Genomic DNA, 19,381 nt, shown 5'->3' on the forward strand with positions numbered 1-19,381 from the left:
ATCTGCCTGTTCTGCTCCCCACTCTGTCTCTGGTGAAGCCTCTCACCGCCCCTGAGCCTCTGGCCTGTACCCCAGCTCTGTATGCACAAATAAATAAATCTTTAAAAAAAAAAAAGAAAAAAAAATGAATTCATGGAATACACTTAGTGACTTAGTCTGCTAGAGACAAGTGACACTTCCCAACAAATGCTCATTGACTGGAGAGGAAACTTAAACACAACCCCAACCCCCACCCCCACCGTGACTTTTAATTTACCCTTTTAAGCAAGTTTCTGTATTTGGATATACCTTCCTTCAGCCAAGTTAACCCTCTCATCTTTTAGGAGTTCGGTACCTGCAGGTCTTATGTATGTCTGGGTTGCTAGTTTTATGCATTCCGTTCCAAATCTAGCCTTTCTTACCAATTCCTTAAAGCAATTTTTGGCTCAAGAAGTGTTTTATTTGATCAACACTATAGTAAGTAATTCTCACAAGTGTGAAGAAGATTATAGGTATATATAATTTTGACATAATATCAGTACAAAGCTTAGGACAGTGTGTTCAAGGAGGTAGCCTTTTTATAAAATGCTTCCAAAATAACAATATTTTGCTGATAGACTCAGGAGGCAATATGTGAATGAAAAGCAGGTCAGCACCCTGCAGTTAGTATAGAAGAAAGGAGGCCAGTGGAAAGAGGTCCTGCTCTCAAGGGCAGGATGAGGAGTGGGCAAGGATTGATAAGGTCTGAACCCTACACACATAACTTAGCTGCTAATTTGGCATCATCATTAGCTTGAAATCTTTTTTAAAGATTTATTTATTTATGCATACAGGACTAGGGTACAGGCCAGAGGTGCGGGGATGGTGAGAGACTTCACCAAGACAGAGCAGGGAGCCGAACAGGCAGATCAAGGAAGTACACTGCTGAGGGGAGCAGCAGATGGGCCAGGAGAGGTCTGCAGCACCCTGTGGGTCACCTCCGGGCTGGGATCGAACTCATGCTGAAGTGGCTTTAGCTTCTTAGTGCTGTGCTTCAACCTGCTGCACCACCAGCGAGGGCCAGCTTGAATGTTTTAATGAGATCATGTCCTACATCTCTAACAATTCTAAGACAAGAAAATGAGGACCATTTCATGCAAACCTGGTCCATGAGTAACAACTGAAATGTTTATATCCTTATTTTTATTACACTCTTTCTGGTTTGTTTTTGATTACATTTATTTTAATAGCTAATACATGTTCATAACAAAAAAATTCTAAAGGTACAAAGAAGCATTGCATTAGAGAGTTTATTTCTCTTCTACTTTGAACTTCCAGTTATCAAATGTGCCTTCAAGGAGGCAATCACTGTTAATACTTTCTGGCTGTCTTTCCAGAAATATTCTAAACATATACAAGCAAAACCCAGCTGTAGTCTGATTATCTCTCGATTATTAACACAAATCATATTATGCTATATAACTGGTCTTTCTAATTAGTCATATATCTAACAGGTATTTCATATCAGAACATTAATATCTGCCTCATTTTGAAAACAGCCACATAGTAGTCTTATAGTCTTACACATTTAGGTTGTTTTCTGTTTGATTTTTAAAATAATGATGAAACAAAGAACTTTATACATGTATTACTTTAAACATTGTCAGGTATAAGAAGGATAAATTCTTGGATTTGCTAGGTGAAAGTGCATATTTGTAATTTTGATCTATAGAGCCCTACTTCCTTCTATAAGTTTTATAGTTTTCAGATCATTATCAATATATGAGACAGCATAATCACACTTCTTAAGATCTGCCCATTTTCTAGGTGAAAAATGATACACCTACTTTTTTTTCAAGATATGCCAAATTGCTATAATAGATCCCAAAGTGTATGAGGCTCAAATACAGTAGTTTATGTCTCATTAATGTAATGACAGTTAGCTGATGGTGCTGATTCTTTTCTAGGTGTTGATTCAGGGACCAGGCATGCTTACACCCTAGTTTCCCATGGTAATTAAGATAAAATTTGCCTTCCAGACATAAACTCCCTTGTTTGGCTGTTTGATCTACTGGTATGGGCCAGCCCAGCCCTCAACTCTAATATTAGATACTAATGTATACATAGTTCACCATAGATTACAAAGGGCTTTAAAAATTATAGCTGTTTTTTTTTTTATGACAGTAGCCCTTTGTGTCTTCTTTCTATAGATAAGGGAAAACTAAGTCTGTCTGAGCTGAAATGCCTTATGCATAGTCATTCTCCTATTAATTTGACACTTCAGATCCATTTAAATGGATAATTTTGTGCAAACAGAAAGGACCTATTTAAAAATGTCATGAAAAATTCATATGACTATGTAAAAGCTGAATAGGGCACAGGGACACACATGAATAGTGTCATAAAGTTTTAGAATAATCCAAAATACTAGTTTTGTAAAAGTTTACTAAGGGAGGATACTATTCTGGGGGCAACATTTTTTTTTTTTAAAAGATTTATTTTATTTGTACATACAGAACTGGGGTACAGGCCAGAGGCTTAGGGGCGGTGAGAGGCTTCACCAGAGACAGAGTGGGGAACAGAACAGGCAGATCTATGAAGTACACTGCTGAGGGGAGCAGAGGGCGGGTCAGGAGAGGTCTGCCACACCATGTGGTCACCTCCGGGGTAGGCAGGGATTGAACTCATGCTGAAGTAGCTTTAGCTTCTCAGTGCAGTGCTTTAACCCGCTGCGCCACCAGGGAGGGCCGGGGGCAACATTTTTAATGGTGGCATTTAGGTCACAGAACCCTTCAGAATGTACAGTGTTTCTTGATTATTGAATTGAATGCAGAATAGGATCCTGAGTATCCCTTCTAGTGACAAGATGACTATTATGTTCACAGCCCCACTGGCCAAGCACAGATTTCCAGGGATGCCAACCACGGAGATATTCTTCTCTGAACCCCCACACGGAAGAAGTTCACACCCCAAGGGAACAGAGGATGCCCCAGGGAAGAGACTTACTTAGAGAAACCCTGACCCATGTCAATGACCATTCCTTTATCCTGGTTTCTACCATCCTTTTGCTGAGTGCCTGCCTTCACAGAGTTCCTACGAGTTGATTCTGGTGAGATACCTGGGAGCAGAATATTTGTCGAGTTGCTTCCCTCTCAGACCAGGCCTTCATGTACCATCAGTGGGAGCTTCTTGTTGTTGCCACAACCTACTTTTTACCTGGTAACTTCTTTCTAAGCTGCTTTTATATCTTGTTCTCTGTCTTAACAGGTGACCCTAAAATTCAGGGAAGAGAGAGAAGAGAATAGAGGAAGCTACTTGTTTTTTAGTTACGTTTGCCAGCACTGTTCTGATTGCTCTATAACCATTAATACTGTTCCTGGGCAAAAAGCATCTGGTAACTTCCTTATAGTTTGCTTTTATATCTTTTTCTCTGTTTTAAAAGGTGATCCTAAAATTCAGGAAAGAGAGAGGGAGAGAAAAAGTGGAGATACTTATTGTCCTTTTTATTAACATTTGTCAGACACTGTTTTAATTGCTAGAAAACCATTTACTTATATAAAAGATTTATTTATGCATACAAGAACTGGGGTACAGGCCAGCCACTCAGGGGTGAGAGTGTTCACCAGAGACAGAGTGGGAACAGAACAGGCAGACTGACTGAAATACCCTGCTGAGGGAAGCAAGGGGAAAGACAGGAGAGGTCTGCTGAACCATGTGGGTTATCTCCTGGGCAGGGATCAAACTCGTGCTGCAATGGCTTCAGAGAGCTTCATACTGAGTACTTTAACTGGTTGCGCCACCAGGAGAGCCAAAAGGTAAAATTTGATTAAGACACAGTGCCAGGCATTGGATTGAGAACCTTCATAAAAAATGTCTGCCCAGAGACAGATGAGTTACTGCAGCTCCAGTGCTGATTGGTTTCTTTTTTGTGGACTCCCCAATCTTATTGCACTGGAGGCTTTCACAGGGTTTTATTCTATGAAGGGTATGAAGGGGGCACATCATATCCACCAGGTACTGCAAGCTTGTTGACTACCAATACTTTCTCCTTTGTTCCTAATTATGTCTTGGAAGACAGCTTTGAGGATCCCCAGCAGCCTGTGGACAGCTCCTGTGGTGGTGATGCTGGTGGTGCTGAGCACCCCAGTGACTGGGGGCAGAGACTCTCCAAGTAAGTTCAGGGCTTCTCCCCAGAATAGACTCTGAGGGACGCTTGGGCTAAGTGTGTTTGTGTGGGGGGAGGGTGGCTTCTATTATTTCAGAACACACTTCCTATATAAAAATCAGGCATTTCGTCTTTTTGAAAAAAAATTATGTAAACTGTCATTTCTACCTTTCAATGAGAGGGTGAGGACACTCCCCATCCTTTGGGCTCAATCAGAGATGTTACCCCGCAGAGGAGAGAAACTGCTCTCCTACCTATGCAGGGCAACGTGAGTGTGGTTTATCCGTATTAGTGCATTTTTGAAGATAGGAATTTCTCCAGAGAAGACATAGCAAGATTTGGTACTTGGGGCTCCTTTGACTTTGATTGTACTAAATACTATAGGGTTCTGGCTCGGGAAATGTAGGGCTCTGTGTAGTCTCAGTATTTGAGGAAGAGGGGTCTACATTCCCAAGTCTCTGTAGACTGCTTGGGAGGCAAGTTCAGTATTTGAGTGAAGCTCACTGGGGGCCCATGGACAGGACGTCTCAACTTGCATTTTCACGGGTTAGGGTTAAATAGTGACTTGAGTGGGACTCAGGCATGGGAAGGAAGGCTCTTGCCAGCCATTGAGAATATGCTTATAAGGGGGAGGGCAAGCAGTTAATTCCAGACCTTTTTCATCATTCCGTTGAAATCTCCTGCTTCTTGAACACTTGTTTGCTCTGAGGTTCCCCGGAGTCGTACGGAAAATGAAATTTCATGTGAGAATTTTCTGATCCACTAAAGACAGGAATCGACATAAAATGAACCCGACCGCCATCTTTACTCAATTCTCCGGCTCAGATCACAAACCCCAGGGCTTGGCCTTAGAGTTCAGACTTTCCTCCAAGTTCTCAAAGGAAGGAAGTTCTTTCTGAAAGCCCTCTGAAAGCGAGAGCGGGCGGCAGGGATCTGGGGAAGAGCTGCCTGAGGACCCGAGCCTCAGAGCCCAGGGCGGGTTCAGAGCCACAGGGACCCACAAGGTTGGGTGGAGAACCTGAGGTGGAGCAGCCGGTTTTCAGGTTTATGTGCCCCAACAGCGCGCACCTGGAGAGCGCTGGATTGCTCAGCGGCCGCAGCTTGGTAGGGCTGGGGGGCCCAGGCCTGGCTGAGCCGCCCTGTGTGACTCCCCGCAGGGGATTACGTGTTCCAGTTTAAGGGCCTGTGCTACTTCACCAACGGGACGCAGCGGGTGCGGAGTGTGAACAGATACTTCTACAACCGCGAGGAGTTCGTGCGCTTCGACAGCGACGTGGGGGAGTACCGCGCGGTCACCCAGCTGGGGCGGCGGAGCGCCGAGTACTGGAACCGACAGAAGGGCGAACTGGAGCGTGTGCGGGCCGAGGCGGACACGGTGTGCAGACACAACTACGAGGTGGCTGCCCCCTTTACCTGGCAGCGGGAAGGTGAGCGCCCGCGGCTCCGGGCTACTCCTCGGCGGGGCCCACTCTCGGGGGTAGGCGCGCAGGGAAACCCCCAGAGAAGGGCGGGCGAGGAGGGCGGCCTCTGGGTCCCAGTCCCCGCCCACTAGCGCGCTGACTGGCGGGAGAGTACGAGGCTGAGAGGCGGGACCGCGAGCGGACTGCGCCGGGGCGGCGGCCGCGGGTGAAGTTAGGGGCAGAAGCGGAAGGGCTGGCCCAGCGAGGCCCCACTTTACTGTTCTTTCCTCTCATTCTGCACTCCCTCGCCTCTACCACAGGCCTGTTACCTTTGTCTGAGCGGTACCCTGTGCCCCCAGGCCCCCACCTTTGTCTGAGCGGTGCTCTGTGCCCCCAGACCCCCAAGGCCTCCCTGTCTCCTCTCCCCAAACTCCACCCTCTTGCTTGCCTGGGGCGCCGGTACAGCACAATCCGCCCTGAGGGTCGAGAAGCTTAAATTTTGGCCAGGTGCTCTGAGGGCAGCCCTCCGACTGCGCACAGGACACCTTGCTCACTTGGTAATGTGTTAGAGCAGCGACACATTCTAGTTTGACGTCTTGCTTTCGTTTAATTTCTGCTTTCTTAGGTGTTTATCACTAGTCTTTGACTTCTTTGAGAAGAACTGTGTTAATAGTCTTGTATGCCTAATACCTGACACACTGGCACCTAGTAAAAGTTCAAACCTTTGTGCATGTAAATGAATATAGATACTCAGCTGCCCAGCCACTTAAGCTCAAGAAAAACAGAAGGGTAAAGAGACCCATAAAAACTGGCGGTAGGCCCTCCCTGGTGGTGCAGTGGGTTAAAGCTCAGCACTGCAAGTGAGCTGCAGCCCTTCAGTGAGAGTTCAATCCGGGTTAGGGGATCTAGAGTGCAGCAGACCTCTCCCAACCCGCCCCTGACCACCCGCTGCTCCTCTCAGCAGTATACCTAGCCAGTCTGCTTATTCTGCTCCCCACTCTGTCTCTGGTAAGTCCTCTGAACTCCCCTGCACCTCTGGCCTCTACCCCAGTACTGTATCCACAAATAAATAAATCTTAAAAAAAATGCTTTATTAAGTTATTCTTTACTGTTTTGCTCAATTCTTTATTATAAAAATATTTTCTCTGTGTTGAGATTTAATTTTTGTTTTTTAAAATTATTTTCTTATATTGTTGATTTTTGGACAGTATTCGATTTCTCCCTTTGTATATAGTTCCAATAGTATTCCCACCACCATAGCACCCATAGTCCCTGTGCTCGTTTTTTTGCCCTGTTTTGGCCCTCTCCCTACCCCTCCCAACACACTCCCTGCTGTGTGTCTCAGATCTATGGTCAGTCTATAGTGCACATGTAAGTGAAACCATTCAGTATTTGTCTTTTTCCTTCTGGTCTTACTTAGCATAATCCTTTGCAGTTCCATCCATGTTGCTGCAAATGGCATGTGTTTATCTTTTATTTTGATCAGTGAGTAGTGTTCCACTGTATACATAAATGTATATATATGTCACATCTTATATATATATGTCACATCTTCTTGATTTTTGCTTGATGCTTTAAAGTAAACTTCTAGTGGCTGGGATTTTAGTAATTCAGAATTTGTGAATGCAAGGTCTGAAAAAATAGTTTTGCTAAATACAAACACTTGAAAGATACTGTAAAATAGAATTTTTATTTCTTGTTAAAACTCAACAAGTGGCATTTTAAGAAGAGTTGAGGTTTTAGAGTAAATTGATACTGTGAAATCATTGAGTAAAAATTGTTTCAGGTTATCTTTGGTTTAAACCCTGGCTCTTCTCTCCTCCTGGCATCATCATCTACTTTGGGGGTAGATATTTGGAAAGCTAATTATAGTCACTAATTAACACTTATTTCCAGACAATTATTTTGTAAAGCAGCTTTTTTGTATACCATTTAATTCCACAATTCCCTTGAGAGTTAGGGATTAGCATCACCACTGGATAGGTGCTAACATGATAAGAATTTTAAGTAAGTTGCCCACAGTTATTCACCAGGTTCTGAAACCTCCTCCCAAACACAGGATAGTCATTATGTTATTTTGTACAAGTATATAGGCTTCACTGGAAGCAAAGCCTCCTAAAGCAAGTTGTGATCAAGATCAACAATTTGAGTCTACCATCGCATATTTTCAATCTGGGTGGACAAAATGATACTTTTAGGGGATTGTAATTTCACTGATTAATCAATCCCTAATTATCTACATGGTCACATAAATTTTAGCTGATTTTACACTTCTTGCTGCCTCTTACACATATTCTAATAGCACTGAAAACTGACATTTTTTCTATCTCTATTCTTTTTTAATACAAATTATTCTAACATTTTTCTCAAGAGCTCACGTTCTTTATTATTATTATTATTATTATTTTTTTTTTTTTTACTCCTAACCTGTGTAAGTTGAGCCGGTTTTTGTAAGTCCATGTATTTGACCAGATTCCAGTGAGACCCCAGCAAGGAAAACCTGATGATGACTCACGAGTGAAGTGTAATTGAGGGGCCAGACAGCCTGCTGACATCCAGTTATACTTTTATGTTAACATTACATTTTTATTAATCCAGATCGTAAGAACCTCAGAGTATTTTTTTTAAAAAAGATTTACTTATTTATGCTTACAGAACTGGGGTACAGGCCAGAGGTGTGGTAGGTGAGATGGTTCACCAGAGACAGAGTGGGGAGCAGAACAAGCAGATTGATGAAGTACACTGCTGAGGGGAGTAACGGGCAGGTCAGGAGAGGTCTGCTGAGCCATGTAGGTCAGCTCCCTGGCTAAGGATGGAGCTCATGCTGTAGTGGCTTTGGAGAGCTTCATAATGCAGTGCTTTAACCCATTGTGCCACCAGGGAGGGCCCCTTCAGAGTATTTTAAAAGAAGAATATACATGACACTAGTGTCTGAATTCAGAACTTGGAATGTTTTCATTAACAGCAATGGGATGGAGTGGGATAAGCAGCTAGTAGTTAAATTCACGTGACTGTAAAAAGAATACTAGGGGAAGAAAAGAAAATAATGAAGTAATGCACTATCAAACAAATAATAAGCATGTAACTTATTAATATAGTTTCACATGAAGGGAATAAAGGAGGTGTGATAACATGGCTGGAGGAATAAAGACCCAGATGTGTAAAGTAGGTAAGGAGAGGTGGGTTGTATTGGACCATGAACAGCAATCTGAGATGGTACAGGAAGGAGGCATGGATTAATGTTTGTTTAGGTTCCCTTTCCCTTCAAACATATACTTTGAAATAACATTTTTTTTTTTTGTTTCTGTTAATAGTTTGCAAAAGTTCAGTAAAGGCAGAGACCTTGGTCTGTTGCTTACTTCTAAGTTTCCAATGCTTGTCAAATTTGTTTGTTGTCTTGATAAAAAATGAATCAACAAATGAATGAAACATAGGTGGCATGTGATGTGCAGATGGAACTATATGTATTTAATATAATTTTTTGTGAGAAGCATATCATACAAGGACATCTAAGCTTAGCTTTGGTTAAAAGCTGAGATAGATGCTTTGTTGACTAGCAATGTTAAGAAGTGCTCTTGCTCTCAAATTTTATTAAGGTTACAGGCTAAGGATTACAGAATATTGCCTGTTTGAGAAACATTGCTTTGTAGGAAGGATGAGATGGTCACTGTTTCCTACCTTTTGGACATAAGATATCTGTAATTCTTAATTCTCAGCTTATGTTATTATTCTTGGGTCCATGATGAGTGTTGATGCCTCATGGCCAGTAGGAGAGTCAGATACGCTGGATTTCCTTTACTGAGGGAAAAAGGGGACTAACAAGAAAGCAGCGTCACTGTCCTAGTGTGAGTAATTAGGGCCACTCCTGAGTGTCACTTCTATAGGTGTGGAGGAAAGAAGTTTGGGTTTGTTGTTTTTATATTTTAATATTTTATGAATAATAGCTTGTATAGTAGAGAATTTATAATTTTAAAGACCTTCAGCTAGCGTTGAAATATGCCTTATCAATTAGTATCAGTAGAGTAACTCCCACAGGATGATTCTGTTATCTCTTGAGACTGAAAAGTGAACTGATGAATGTACTTAATTAAGCTAATAAAGTAGTCAAGCTCAGACACTAATCCATGGACTTGGAATCTCAGGATCCAAGAACTGTGAACCCAGGGAAGGACTCTTCCCCTTGGGAAGGCTTGTTGTGTGGTCTCACATCTCACTATGTTTTCTCTCTGTTGCTCCCCTCAGCGGCACCGATGGTGACCATCTCCCTATCCAAAACGGAGGCTGTAAACCACCACAACATGCTCGTCTGCTTTGTGACAGATTTCTACCCAGACAAGGTCAAAGTTCGGTGGTTCCGGAATGACCAGGAGGAGACAGCTGGTGTCGTGTCCACCTCCCTCATTAGGAATGGAGACTGGACCTTCCAGATAATTGTGATGCTGGAAATGACCCCCCAGCGTGGAGATGTCTACACCTGCCATGTGGAGCACCCCAGCCTTGAGAGCCCTATCACTGTGGAGTGGAGTAAGGGGCCATTGGTTTACTTTTTCCATGGGTTCCACAAATTGGAGAGAATATAGTGCTTCTCTAGTTCACCCATCTAACTCCTTATCCCTGATGTTAATACTGAGCCAGAGATCACAGGAGACTAACTCACCTCTCTTGGTGGGGGCATCAGAAGTATCTTAATCTCATTTTCTTTCCAATACTAGAAAGATCACTTTACACATCATGGCCCCAGAACCCAGCCCGGAGAGACTATTATGGCTGGTGAATGGGGCTTAGGGTTTGAGGTGATGGATGTGTTGTTCTCCTTGCTTATCTACCAACTATTTCCAACGATTTATTGGTGAGTCCAGCCCTAGGATTGGTCAGAAAGAAGGACTAGGTCCCCCTGTTATCTTTCCCTGCTAGCCCTGAACTTCAGACGTCCCATGGGGACACTGTGGATATGGGGCAAATGCTGACACTCAGGCTCTGATCTCCAGGGGCACAGTCTGAATCTGCCCAGAGCAAGATGCTGAGTGGAGTTGGGGGCTTCGTGCTGGGGCTGATCTTCCTGGGGCTGGGCCTTTTTATCCATCACAAGAACCAGAAAGGTAAGTTACTATGGAGGAGTGGGGAAGGTGAGCTGGGTCTTACCCTTAGTTCAGGGAGGCTTCTATCTTTAGTTGTTCTTTCCTCTTGATGATAAAAAAAGGGACTGGACTGGTGATGGAAGGAGATGGAACAACTTAGGAGGAGAGTTTGGAATATGAGTTTTGTGGCTGAAAGGTAGCCTGACCATAGATGTAATAGTTGGAGTATATTCTAGGGCTTTCTTACTGTTCAAACTTGTCTTACAGGCTCCTTTATGAATGTTTCCTCCTTTAAGAGAATCATTGGCTCCCTTTTCTTTACATACCAGTTTCATTTATTTTGAGTAATTTTACCTTGTGATGCTGGAAATGACACCCCAGCATGGAGATGTCTACACCTGCCATATGGAACTTTGACCTGGCCTGGGTAGAAATCTGTCACCGAGCAAATGAGCATGTTGTGGTAGTTTACAGCAGTTAAAGCCCTATGGTTGATGAATAGGAGGAAATTAATTTTTAGGTTGCTTATTTCATTTCCCTTTGGGGTGAGTAAAGGGTTGGCTATTTGTGTAATGAGTAATGAGACTTTTCTCTCTATAAATTCCTTTTGTAGGACTTCGTGGGTCTTCGCCAGCAGGTACTGTTTCTGCCCTGATTCTATGGGGGGCTTTGGGACAGGTAAAATAAAGTAGGGTGTGAGGTGTGTACCTGCATACAAAGGTCTTGGTGTATAGCTTAATTCCTGCTACAGCATCAAGAATTAGGGGAGAATTTGCCCCATTTCTGAAGGAACCTCCTAAGGTAGCTCCCAGAGCTAGACCATGATGTTGGTAGCATCTTTCAGTGAAACATGGAGTCAGAGCCACATCTTGGGTGTCAGACACCAGAATGATGTGCACTATAGTAAGCCCTATGTTGGTGGCTATTCCTGTGTGAATTTATAGTGAATTTCTATGAGTGATGGAAAGAAATTTACTGGAAAATTTGAAGCCTTTACGTCTCATGAAGGGGCTAACAAATGCTTCCCCACCTACCACTCATCTATGTGTGCCTGATGTGCTGTGCATCTTGTTTGGCTGATTTCTCCTCCACACAGACATTAGTGGCAATAATGACAATAGTCCTTGACATCAGCTTCCTCTGATGCTGCAGTGGCCCCAAGGGAAGGTGAGAGTGTGTGTTCTGCTGGGTCCCTGAGCTGATCACTGTCTCTCTCCTACAGGGCTCTTGCACTGACTCCTGAGGGCACTTTGATGGAGATTGATTTTTGCTCTTCTGTAATGCCTGCTTGTCCTTATCCAGAATTCTCGATGAGAGTCTTATACAACTGTGACTCAGTCACCTTGTCAACTCCTGTGATCCCTGCCCCAAGGATGTGGCTGTGCTGTGGCTTTTAGCGCTGATCCCAGAGCCTGTCTGTGCACTGCCAGCAGTATTTCCTCTGTCTTTTAGGAATTTTTCTGTTTCTGGTTCCCCTCCACAAGAAATACATTGAATCCATTAATGTGGCTGTAAAGCTTTATGATATTAAACATGGTTATGTGTGATCTGTCTGCTGAGTCTTCTTTTTTTACTAAGTTCATGCTAATCAAAGATTTAAAAAAATTGAGATATCATTGACACATACCTTTCAGGTTGCTGGGACAGAACCCAGGTGTAATCTGAAGCTGATGCAAAAGGTAAGGAGAGATTGAAGAAAAAGATACATTTCCATATTGGGAGGTTCCATTTTAATCACTAAGAGAACTTACTTAGAAGCTTTTTCTTGTGAAGCTTCAATATAAGAGTATTTTCTGCCCTTGTCCCCCCAATCTTAAAATTTTGTAGAGGCTATGAATGGATTTAATCACAGGCATTACCCAGATGGTCTTAGCAACAATTTTCTTCTCAAGGTCCTTGGGCAGCTTCTGGCATCAGGGAAGGAGGCAAGCAGAATGCACTTTCTTTGGTAGGTGGTTATGGTGTGGGTTCAATTTCTGGCTAACTGGCAATCATGTTATTTTGATTATCCTCCCCAAAATTCCATTCCTCACGGCCCTTATAATTTCAGATATCCCTTTTCTGCAATGTGCTTTGAACCCTCAGCAAGGAGTTTTATCAGCTAATTTGGTAGCTTTCTAGCTGCATTGGAGACAGATGCCACAGCAACAATAAGAGGTAAAACAGCAACAACCTATAAGAGGTAACACAGGTTAAGACAGTGATTCCCAAAATCTTTGGCAACTTTTCCTACTCAGAGCCCCAAGACACAAATTTTTGATTTATTAAATCCTGTAGGATGTAGTCAGATCATGCAGGGTCACATTTATGTTCTTATATGATTTTGTACATACGTCAGTAGGTTCATAATGTATAAACATAAAGTATTCTGTTAGGAGCCTGCTTGCCAGGTAGTAATAATGTCTAAAACCATTCTATTTTGGAGTACAGCTTTTCTCATTAGAGATATTTCAGTGTTTAGTAAGGACATATCAGGGGGAAAATGACAGTCAACTGATCATACTAGTGAGAACAGAATATGTCCACCTGGCCTTGAGGAAAGAGGGAGGTTGGCAGATTTAAGAATTTGACCTGTTTGTACATACCACATGAGTTGGCTGGGGGAGACAATACTCTCAGGCATGCAGAAAGTAGTGGGACCTGATAGACCAGAACCCCTACTTTATCCCTTCTTCCAATGGTGCATGTTTATTCCAGATATAATGCGTTCTGACAGGTCCAGCTTGCAGCAGAACAATGGGTTACTGGTGGGAATTGAGTGGTTCCTTCTCCTCAAGGGGCATGAAGCAACTTGCCCATTCCAGTGAAACATCTCATTTTATTTTATTTAAAATTTTATTGAGGTAGCATTGGTTTGCAATGTTACATGTTTTAAAAGTATAGGATCTTCCTGTTTAGGTGAGGCATCATACCGTACCCACCACCAACACATAGTCCACTATGCTCTCTCTCCACTTTGTTCTTGCCCATCGCATCTTCTACCCTCTAGGGCAGCTACAGTTTTACAGAGCTTTCTAGGGTTTGTTGCTAGTTTGGCTTTATCTGACACCTTATTTAGTCTCTCGGTTTTTTTATTAACTGGTATTTGTTTTTTTAAATTATAACTTATTTTGCTTAAAATAAACCCTTCCAACTCCATATCCATGTTGACACAAATGGAAAGAGTTTATCTTTTCTGCAAGTTGAATAGTTTTCCATTTTGTATATATACCACATCTTCCTGATTTACTCATTGTATTTGAGCAACTAGGTTGTTTCCATAGCTTGGCCATTGTAAATAGTGTTGCCACGAACACAGCAGTACATGTTACCCTTTGAGTTAGTGTTTTGGTATTCTTTGGGCAGATTGTTAGGAGTGGGATTGCTGGGTCATAAGGTAGATCCAGTTTTAAAATTTTGAGAACATTTCATACTGTTTTCCATAGGGCCTGAACCAGTCTTCATTCCCACCAGCAATCTAAGAGTTTCTTTTTCTCCACATCTTCAGCATCACTTTTTGATATGAACAAAAAGTTTTTTTGATGTGGGACATTCTCAGAGGTCTGAGAATGGAAGGTCATTGTGGTTTTGATTTGCATTTTTTTTAATGTGCTTGTTGGACATCTGTATGTCTTCTTTGGAGATAGGTCTGTGTAACATTCTACCCACTTTTTTTTAAAAAAATTGGGTTATTTATTTTATTTGTGTTGAATTATAATAATTTTTTGTAGATGTTAGATATGAATTCCTTATCACATGTGTTGCATGTAATTATTTTTCTCTTTGTTTCAGTGATGGTTTCTTTCAATTTACAAAGTGTTTAGGTTTAATGTAGTTCCAAATGTTTATATTTTCTTTTGTTTTATTTACTGTTAGAGAGGAATCCACAAAAACATCTCTTGAAACTTTTGTAATGGAATTTTGCCTATATTTTCTTCTCTGCATGTTGTGATTTTCAGGCCTCATATCCATATCTTTTATCCATTTTGAGTTAATTTTTGTGTATGGCATGAAATAGTGTTTTGCTTATCCAATTTTTCCAAAACCACTTACTACAGTGCATATACTTGTCTCCCTTGTCATGGATGAACTGTCCATATATGTGCGGATATTTCTGGGCTGTGAATTCTATTCCATTTTTCTGTGTATCTCTTTTTGTTTCAGCTCTATATCTATATCTATATATCTACATATATATAATATATATATTTGTACACACACACACATTTAGTGATTATAGCTTTGGAGTCTTGAAATGTGATACTACCATTTGTTCTCTTTTTCATAATGATTGCATTGACCATTTGGTGTCTTTTCTGGTTCAATATAAATTTTAGTGTTGTTTTTACTATTTATTTGAAGAATGCCATTGAAGCCTTGATAGGCATGCATTGATTCTTTACATTACTTTTGGTACCATGACATTTTAACCATGTTATTTCCTCCAATCTATGAGCAGGGAATATCTCCCATTTCTTTGTGCATTCTATATCTTTTAAAATACCTTATAGGTCCTTATTTCCTTTTGTTAAGTATATTCCTAGGGATTTAATTTTTTTGCTATAATTGTAACTGGGATTGTTTTCTTCATTTCATCATTTTATAGACCATTGTTTCCATATAGAAAATCAACTGATTTTTTGTTGGTTTGGTAACCTGCCTCTTTACAAAAAATGATTTATTCCTTCTATTAGTTTTGAAGTGGAGTCTTTAGGGTATTCTATGCATATTTTCATGGCATCTGCAATTAATTACAGCTTTACTTCTTTTCCAGTTTGGATTCCTTTTATTTCTTTCACTTGTCTAATTGCTCTAGCTATGAATTATAATTTAATACGTTGTTGAATGGTGCTGCTAAAGTGTATATCTTTGGACAAGATCTTAGTGGAAACATTTAATTTTCCCCACTAAGAATGATGTTAACTGTGGTTATGTCATTATAATGCCTTTATTATGTTTAGATATTTTCCATTTAGCCCTAGTTTTGAGGGTTTTCATAAAAAATGGATGTTGAATCCCATCAGATGCTTTCTTAGCATTCTTAATACAATCATATGATTTTTCTTTTATTCATGTAGTGAATTATGTTGCTTTATTTTCAGATATCGAATCACCCTGTATTCTTGGTAAGTACTGTTTGGTTATGTGCTACTAGACAATCCCAATGTGACTCTTAAACTGGTAAACAAACTGAATCCAGCACTGCTCCTCCCACACTGCCATTGGGGGCCTCTGATACATGAATGTACTGAAATAATAAATGAAACTTATTCCTGTAGACCAGATTTACAGGACCACTCACTGGAAAAAGCTGACTGGACCCTGTATACTGATGGGAGCAGCTATGTTCTTCAAGCCAGTCAGAAGACTGGGTGTGCAGTGGTCCTGTTAGTGGAAACTATCGAGGGAAGGCGTTGCCATTTGGCACTTCTGCACAGAAAGCTGAGCTCATGGCTCTGACATGGGCATTAGACTGTTAGCAGAGAAGAAAGCAGGTCTACCTTTTTAATTTTGCACACTTAATGGCTCTCTCTGGAAAGAGAGGGGATGGCTCAATTCTAATAAAAAGGAAAGCAAACATGCAGTAGAAATCCTTAGACTATAGGAAGCAGTTCAGGTCCCTGAACAGGTGACAGTCTTTCATTGTTTGGGACATCAAAAGGGCAATACTGAATCAAGTAGAGGAAATAACTTGGCTGATTAAGCTGCCAAAGAGGCCACCACGTTACCTGGTCTCCCAGTGCTTGACTTGTTTGAAATTGAACCACAGAACTCAGCTACTGAGTTAGAAAAAGCTGTTCAGTTGGGGTGGGGGTTTACAGAAACTACATCAGGAATCTAGAGAAAATACGAAAAAGGGACAATATTCCTCTCAGTCCACTTGATAAAGCCAATTATTAGCCAAGTACAGAGTCAACTCATTTCAGGAGAGACTCTATAAATAATTATCTTAAGCCATGGATTACTGGCCCAGGATTGTCCAAGGTTATACAGAAGACAACAGCTCATTGTGTAGTTTGACAGAAAAACAATGCAAAGACAGATCCCCATCAGAGAAAAGACTAAACAATACCAAGTACAGTACCCCTTTGAAAATTGGCAGATAGATTTTATATCCTCTTGAAAAATACATGATAGTCCGTGTTGATACTCTCTCTGGATGGATGGAAGGATTCCCTAGCCAAACAGAGAAAGTGGTGGAAGTTATGAAAACTTACTAAGAACATCATTCCTTGGCATGGATTGGCTGGCAGCATTCAAAGTGATAATGGACCTGGCTTTGTTTCTGCAGTAACACGTGGGGTAAACAAACAACTGGGGATCAAATGGAGACTGCATACAGCCTGGAGGTCCCAGTTATGAGGTAAAGTAGAAAAAATGAATCATACCTTAAAAAACGATTGCCAAGTTGGGCCAGGAAGCAGACCTGCTCTGGGATCAGGTGTGGCTCCCTGAAGCAGGCGTGGCTTAAGCCTATATGAAATTGTGTATGGGTGACAGTTGCTCCAGACCATACTCAGACTAGGTGACATGTTGTAGACCAAAAATAAAATAAATAGGTACATCACCTAGGACAGTTCTTAGATAAAATTAAATCTCAAATATTTGCTAGAAATCCTGTTCTTACAGGTCCTATACATTCATTTAAATGGGGTGATCAGATTCTGCTTAAAACTTGGAAAATAGGAACACTAGAAGCTCACTGAATGGTGGCCTGACTGATGGGAAGTACTGATGGTGACACCAATTACAGTAAAACTTGCTGGAGTCAAGCCTTGGATACATCAGAGTGAAAAAGGCACCTGAAGATCAGTGGAAATCTGAGAATGGGAGACTTAAATCTGACTTAAAAAGGGCAGTAAAGTTTGTGCTTATATGAACAACTTGCCCTTTATCTCTCTAGAAAAACATTATACTATTCAGACAGGATGAAAATGTCTGCATGTATCTGGAATGAAATGTTCTGAATATCTTTGACTTTTGCCTTCCAGATGGGGTTAAGGTTAAGCAAATGATAATCCTCCTCTTCTAACTCTGCCCTCCTGCAGCCCTCAGGGAAAAGCTTATTCATTCTCTGTGTCATAATTCTAGCCTGGCCCATATTTAGTTTATGGAGGACATCTTGTATCTGGGTTTGCATAGTTTGATAAGTAGAGTTAAAAGCAATACGGCTCTCATTTTTCATACTGTTAATTGCTGAATTAAGTGCCTGTATTTGCTGTTCCATGTTCTTAGTAAGAGCCCAAATTTGTTGCATGTTCTCAGTTGGTGAAATAGAGCATCCCCCTCTCACAGAGCCAAAAATGTATAAATGATACTTATACAAAATATCAAAAAGACACCCAGAAGCACAGATTGTAAAATAAGGATGGCTTGTAAATCAGTCATGGATGAGTACATGAGCAAAATCATTTACCATAATCAGGGTTTCACCAGATTATTGCTGTTTGTAAAACTGGTGGCAATCGAAGGAAGAAGGGTACTTAAACTTAAGGCTAGAAGAAAATTGAAAGAACCCAAGCTAGGGATAAGTCTGCTTAAACTCATGTTGCTGAACACAAGTGAGAGCTGAACACAATGAAAACAAAACAAATTTCTCAAGACCTGAAACAAAGATGCCACATGTCCTGCAGACCCAGGTAGGGGAAGTTACTTTGGGCTAGTCAACCACGGGTATAACTTGGTCAAACACATTGGGTACCAAACTGTTATAGGGCAACCCAAAGTGAACTAGATGGCGTGTCTGTGGGTCCTCACCAGTGTGCTTAAGATTCAGCTGCACTGCAGACACACACAAAAGTCAATATTGGGTTTATTTACAAGGGGAAAAAGAAAAGAAAGGAACAACCCAGGGAAAGAGAGAGTGAGAAATACACTAATAATAACTAAGAGATAACTAATGTGTACTACTCGTTCTGCTGACCTGGAACCCCAATAGTATGCTGACAGCTGACCAAGAGCCAATCAACTAGCTGCCAGCCTCGGTTTCTAGCAGTCCTCCCCTGGTGTTGCTGAGATTTGTAGTTTCAGTGTCTGAAGTGGGGGTGGAGTCCACAAAATCTGTATATGTAGAGTTCATTCAGGATGACATACTTTCCCCTTAACAAGAGCACAAAGAATACTCAGAGAAGAGAGTGGGAAATCAGATGAAAGAGCAGTTATTGTAGGTTGCATTACATGATATTATCAATATTTCTCTTTCCCTGGTAAAAAACAAGCAAAACAAAACTAAGGCTTTTGAGAGCATGAGAACTTACTCAACTGTGTTTATCTAAGTAGAAAAGGAAAAAAAATTTTTTTGACAACCATCAGTGGAGATCTCCTTGGTGAGTGGGTCACCTTAAATTTCAAGAATCCCATTTTCTCTATAGAAGTAAAAAGAAAACAGTTCACATATGGCAACCAGGGAAGAAGTGTGTGGACACTGTTAGGGAGGGTGAGAAACTCAGGGTACAACTCTTAGACACTCTAGTCCAGAAAGTCCTGAAGGACATATAGTAATGCCCTCACTATGCATGAGACTAGTTAGAAATCCCCACCTGTGTCACCACCAGCAGGCATACACACGTGACAAGATTCTGATTTAATATTCTCCATCCTTTCATAAAAATTCCCAGAGCTCCACTCTGAGTGGAAGCTGCCCCAGAAGCTGGGGCTTCCCCACTCTCTTCCAGGTCCCTTTGAACAAAGGCTTCAACCGGCAACAGAGGTGTCATCAGAGGAGGTTTTTCTGATTGGCCAGAATCTGCAGGGGCAGGACTTGGTTTCATATCTACATTGCTTCTTCAGCTTGATTCTCA

The 19,381-nt window shown here is 41.4% G+C and overlaps 1 protein-coding gene across 1 annotated transcript; it reads left to right on the forward strand.

The window, feature by feature from the left end:
- Window positions 1-3,960: 3,960 nt before the first annotated feature.
- On the forward strand, window positions 3,961-12,141 carry LOC101624687 (boLa class II histocompatibility antigen, DQB*0101 beta chain-like). Its single transcript, XM_012734908.1, has 6 exons — window positions 3,961-4,129; window positions 5,281-5,550; window positions 9,766-10,047; window positions 10,512-10,622; window positions 11,215-11,238; window positions 11,824-12,141. The coding sequence occupies exons 1-6, from the start codon at window positions 4,021-4,023 to the stop codon at window positions 11,835-11,837; spliced, it is 810 nt and encodes a 269-aa protein (XP_012590362.1). The 5' UTR covers window positions 3,961-4,020; the 3' UTR covers window positions 11,838-12,141.
- The last annotated feature ends 7,240 nt before the right edge of the window (window positions 12,142-19,381 follow it).

The sequence above is a fragment of the Condylura cristata genome, unplaced genomic scaffold, assembly GCF_000260355.1.
Source record: "Condylura cristata isolate star-nosed mole 26May11 unplaced genomic scaffold, ConCri1.0 scaffold00096, whole genome shotgun sequence".
NCBI lineage: Eukaryota > Metazoa > Chordata > Mammalia > Eulipotyphla > Talpidae > Condylura > Condylura cristata.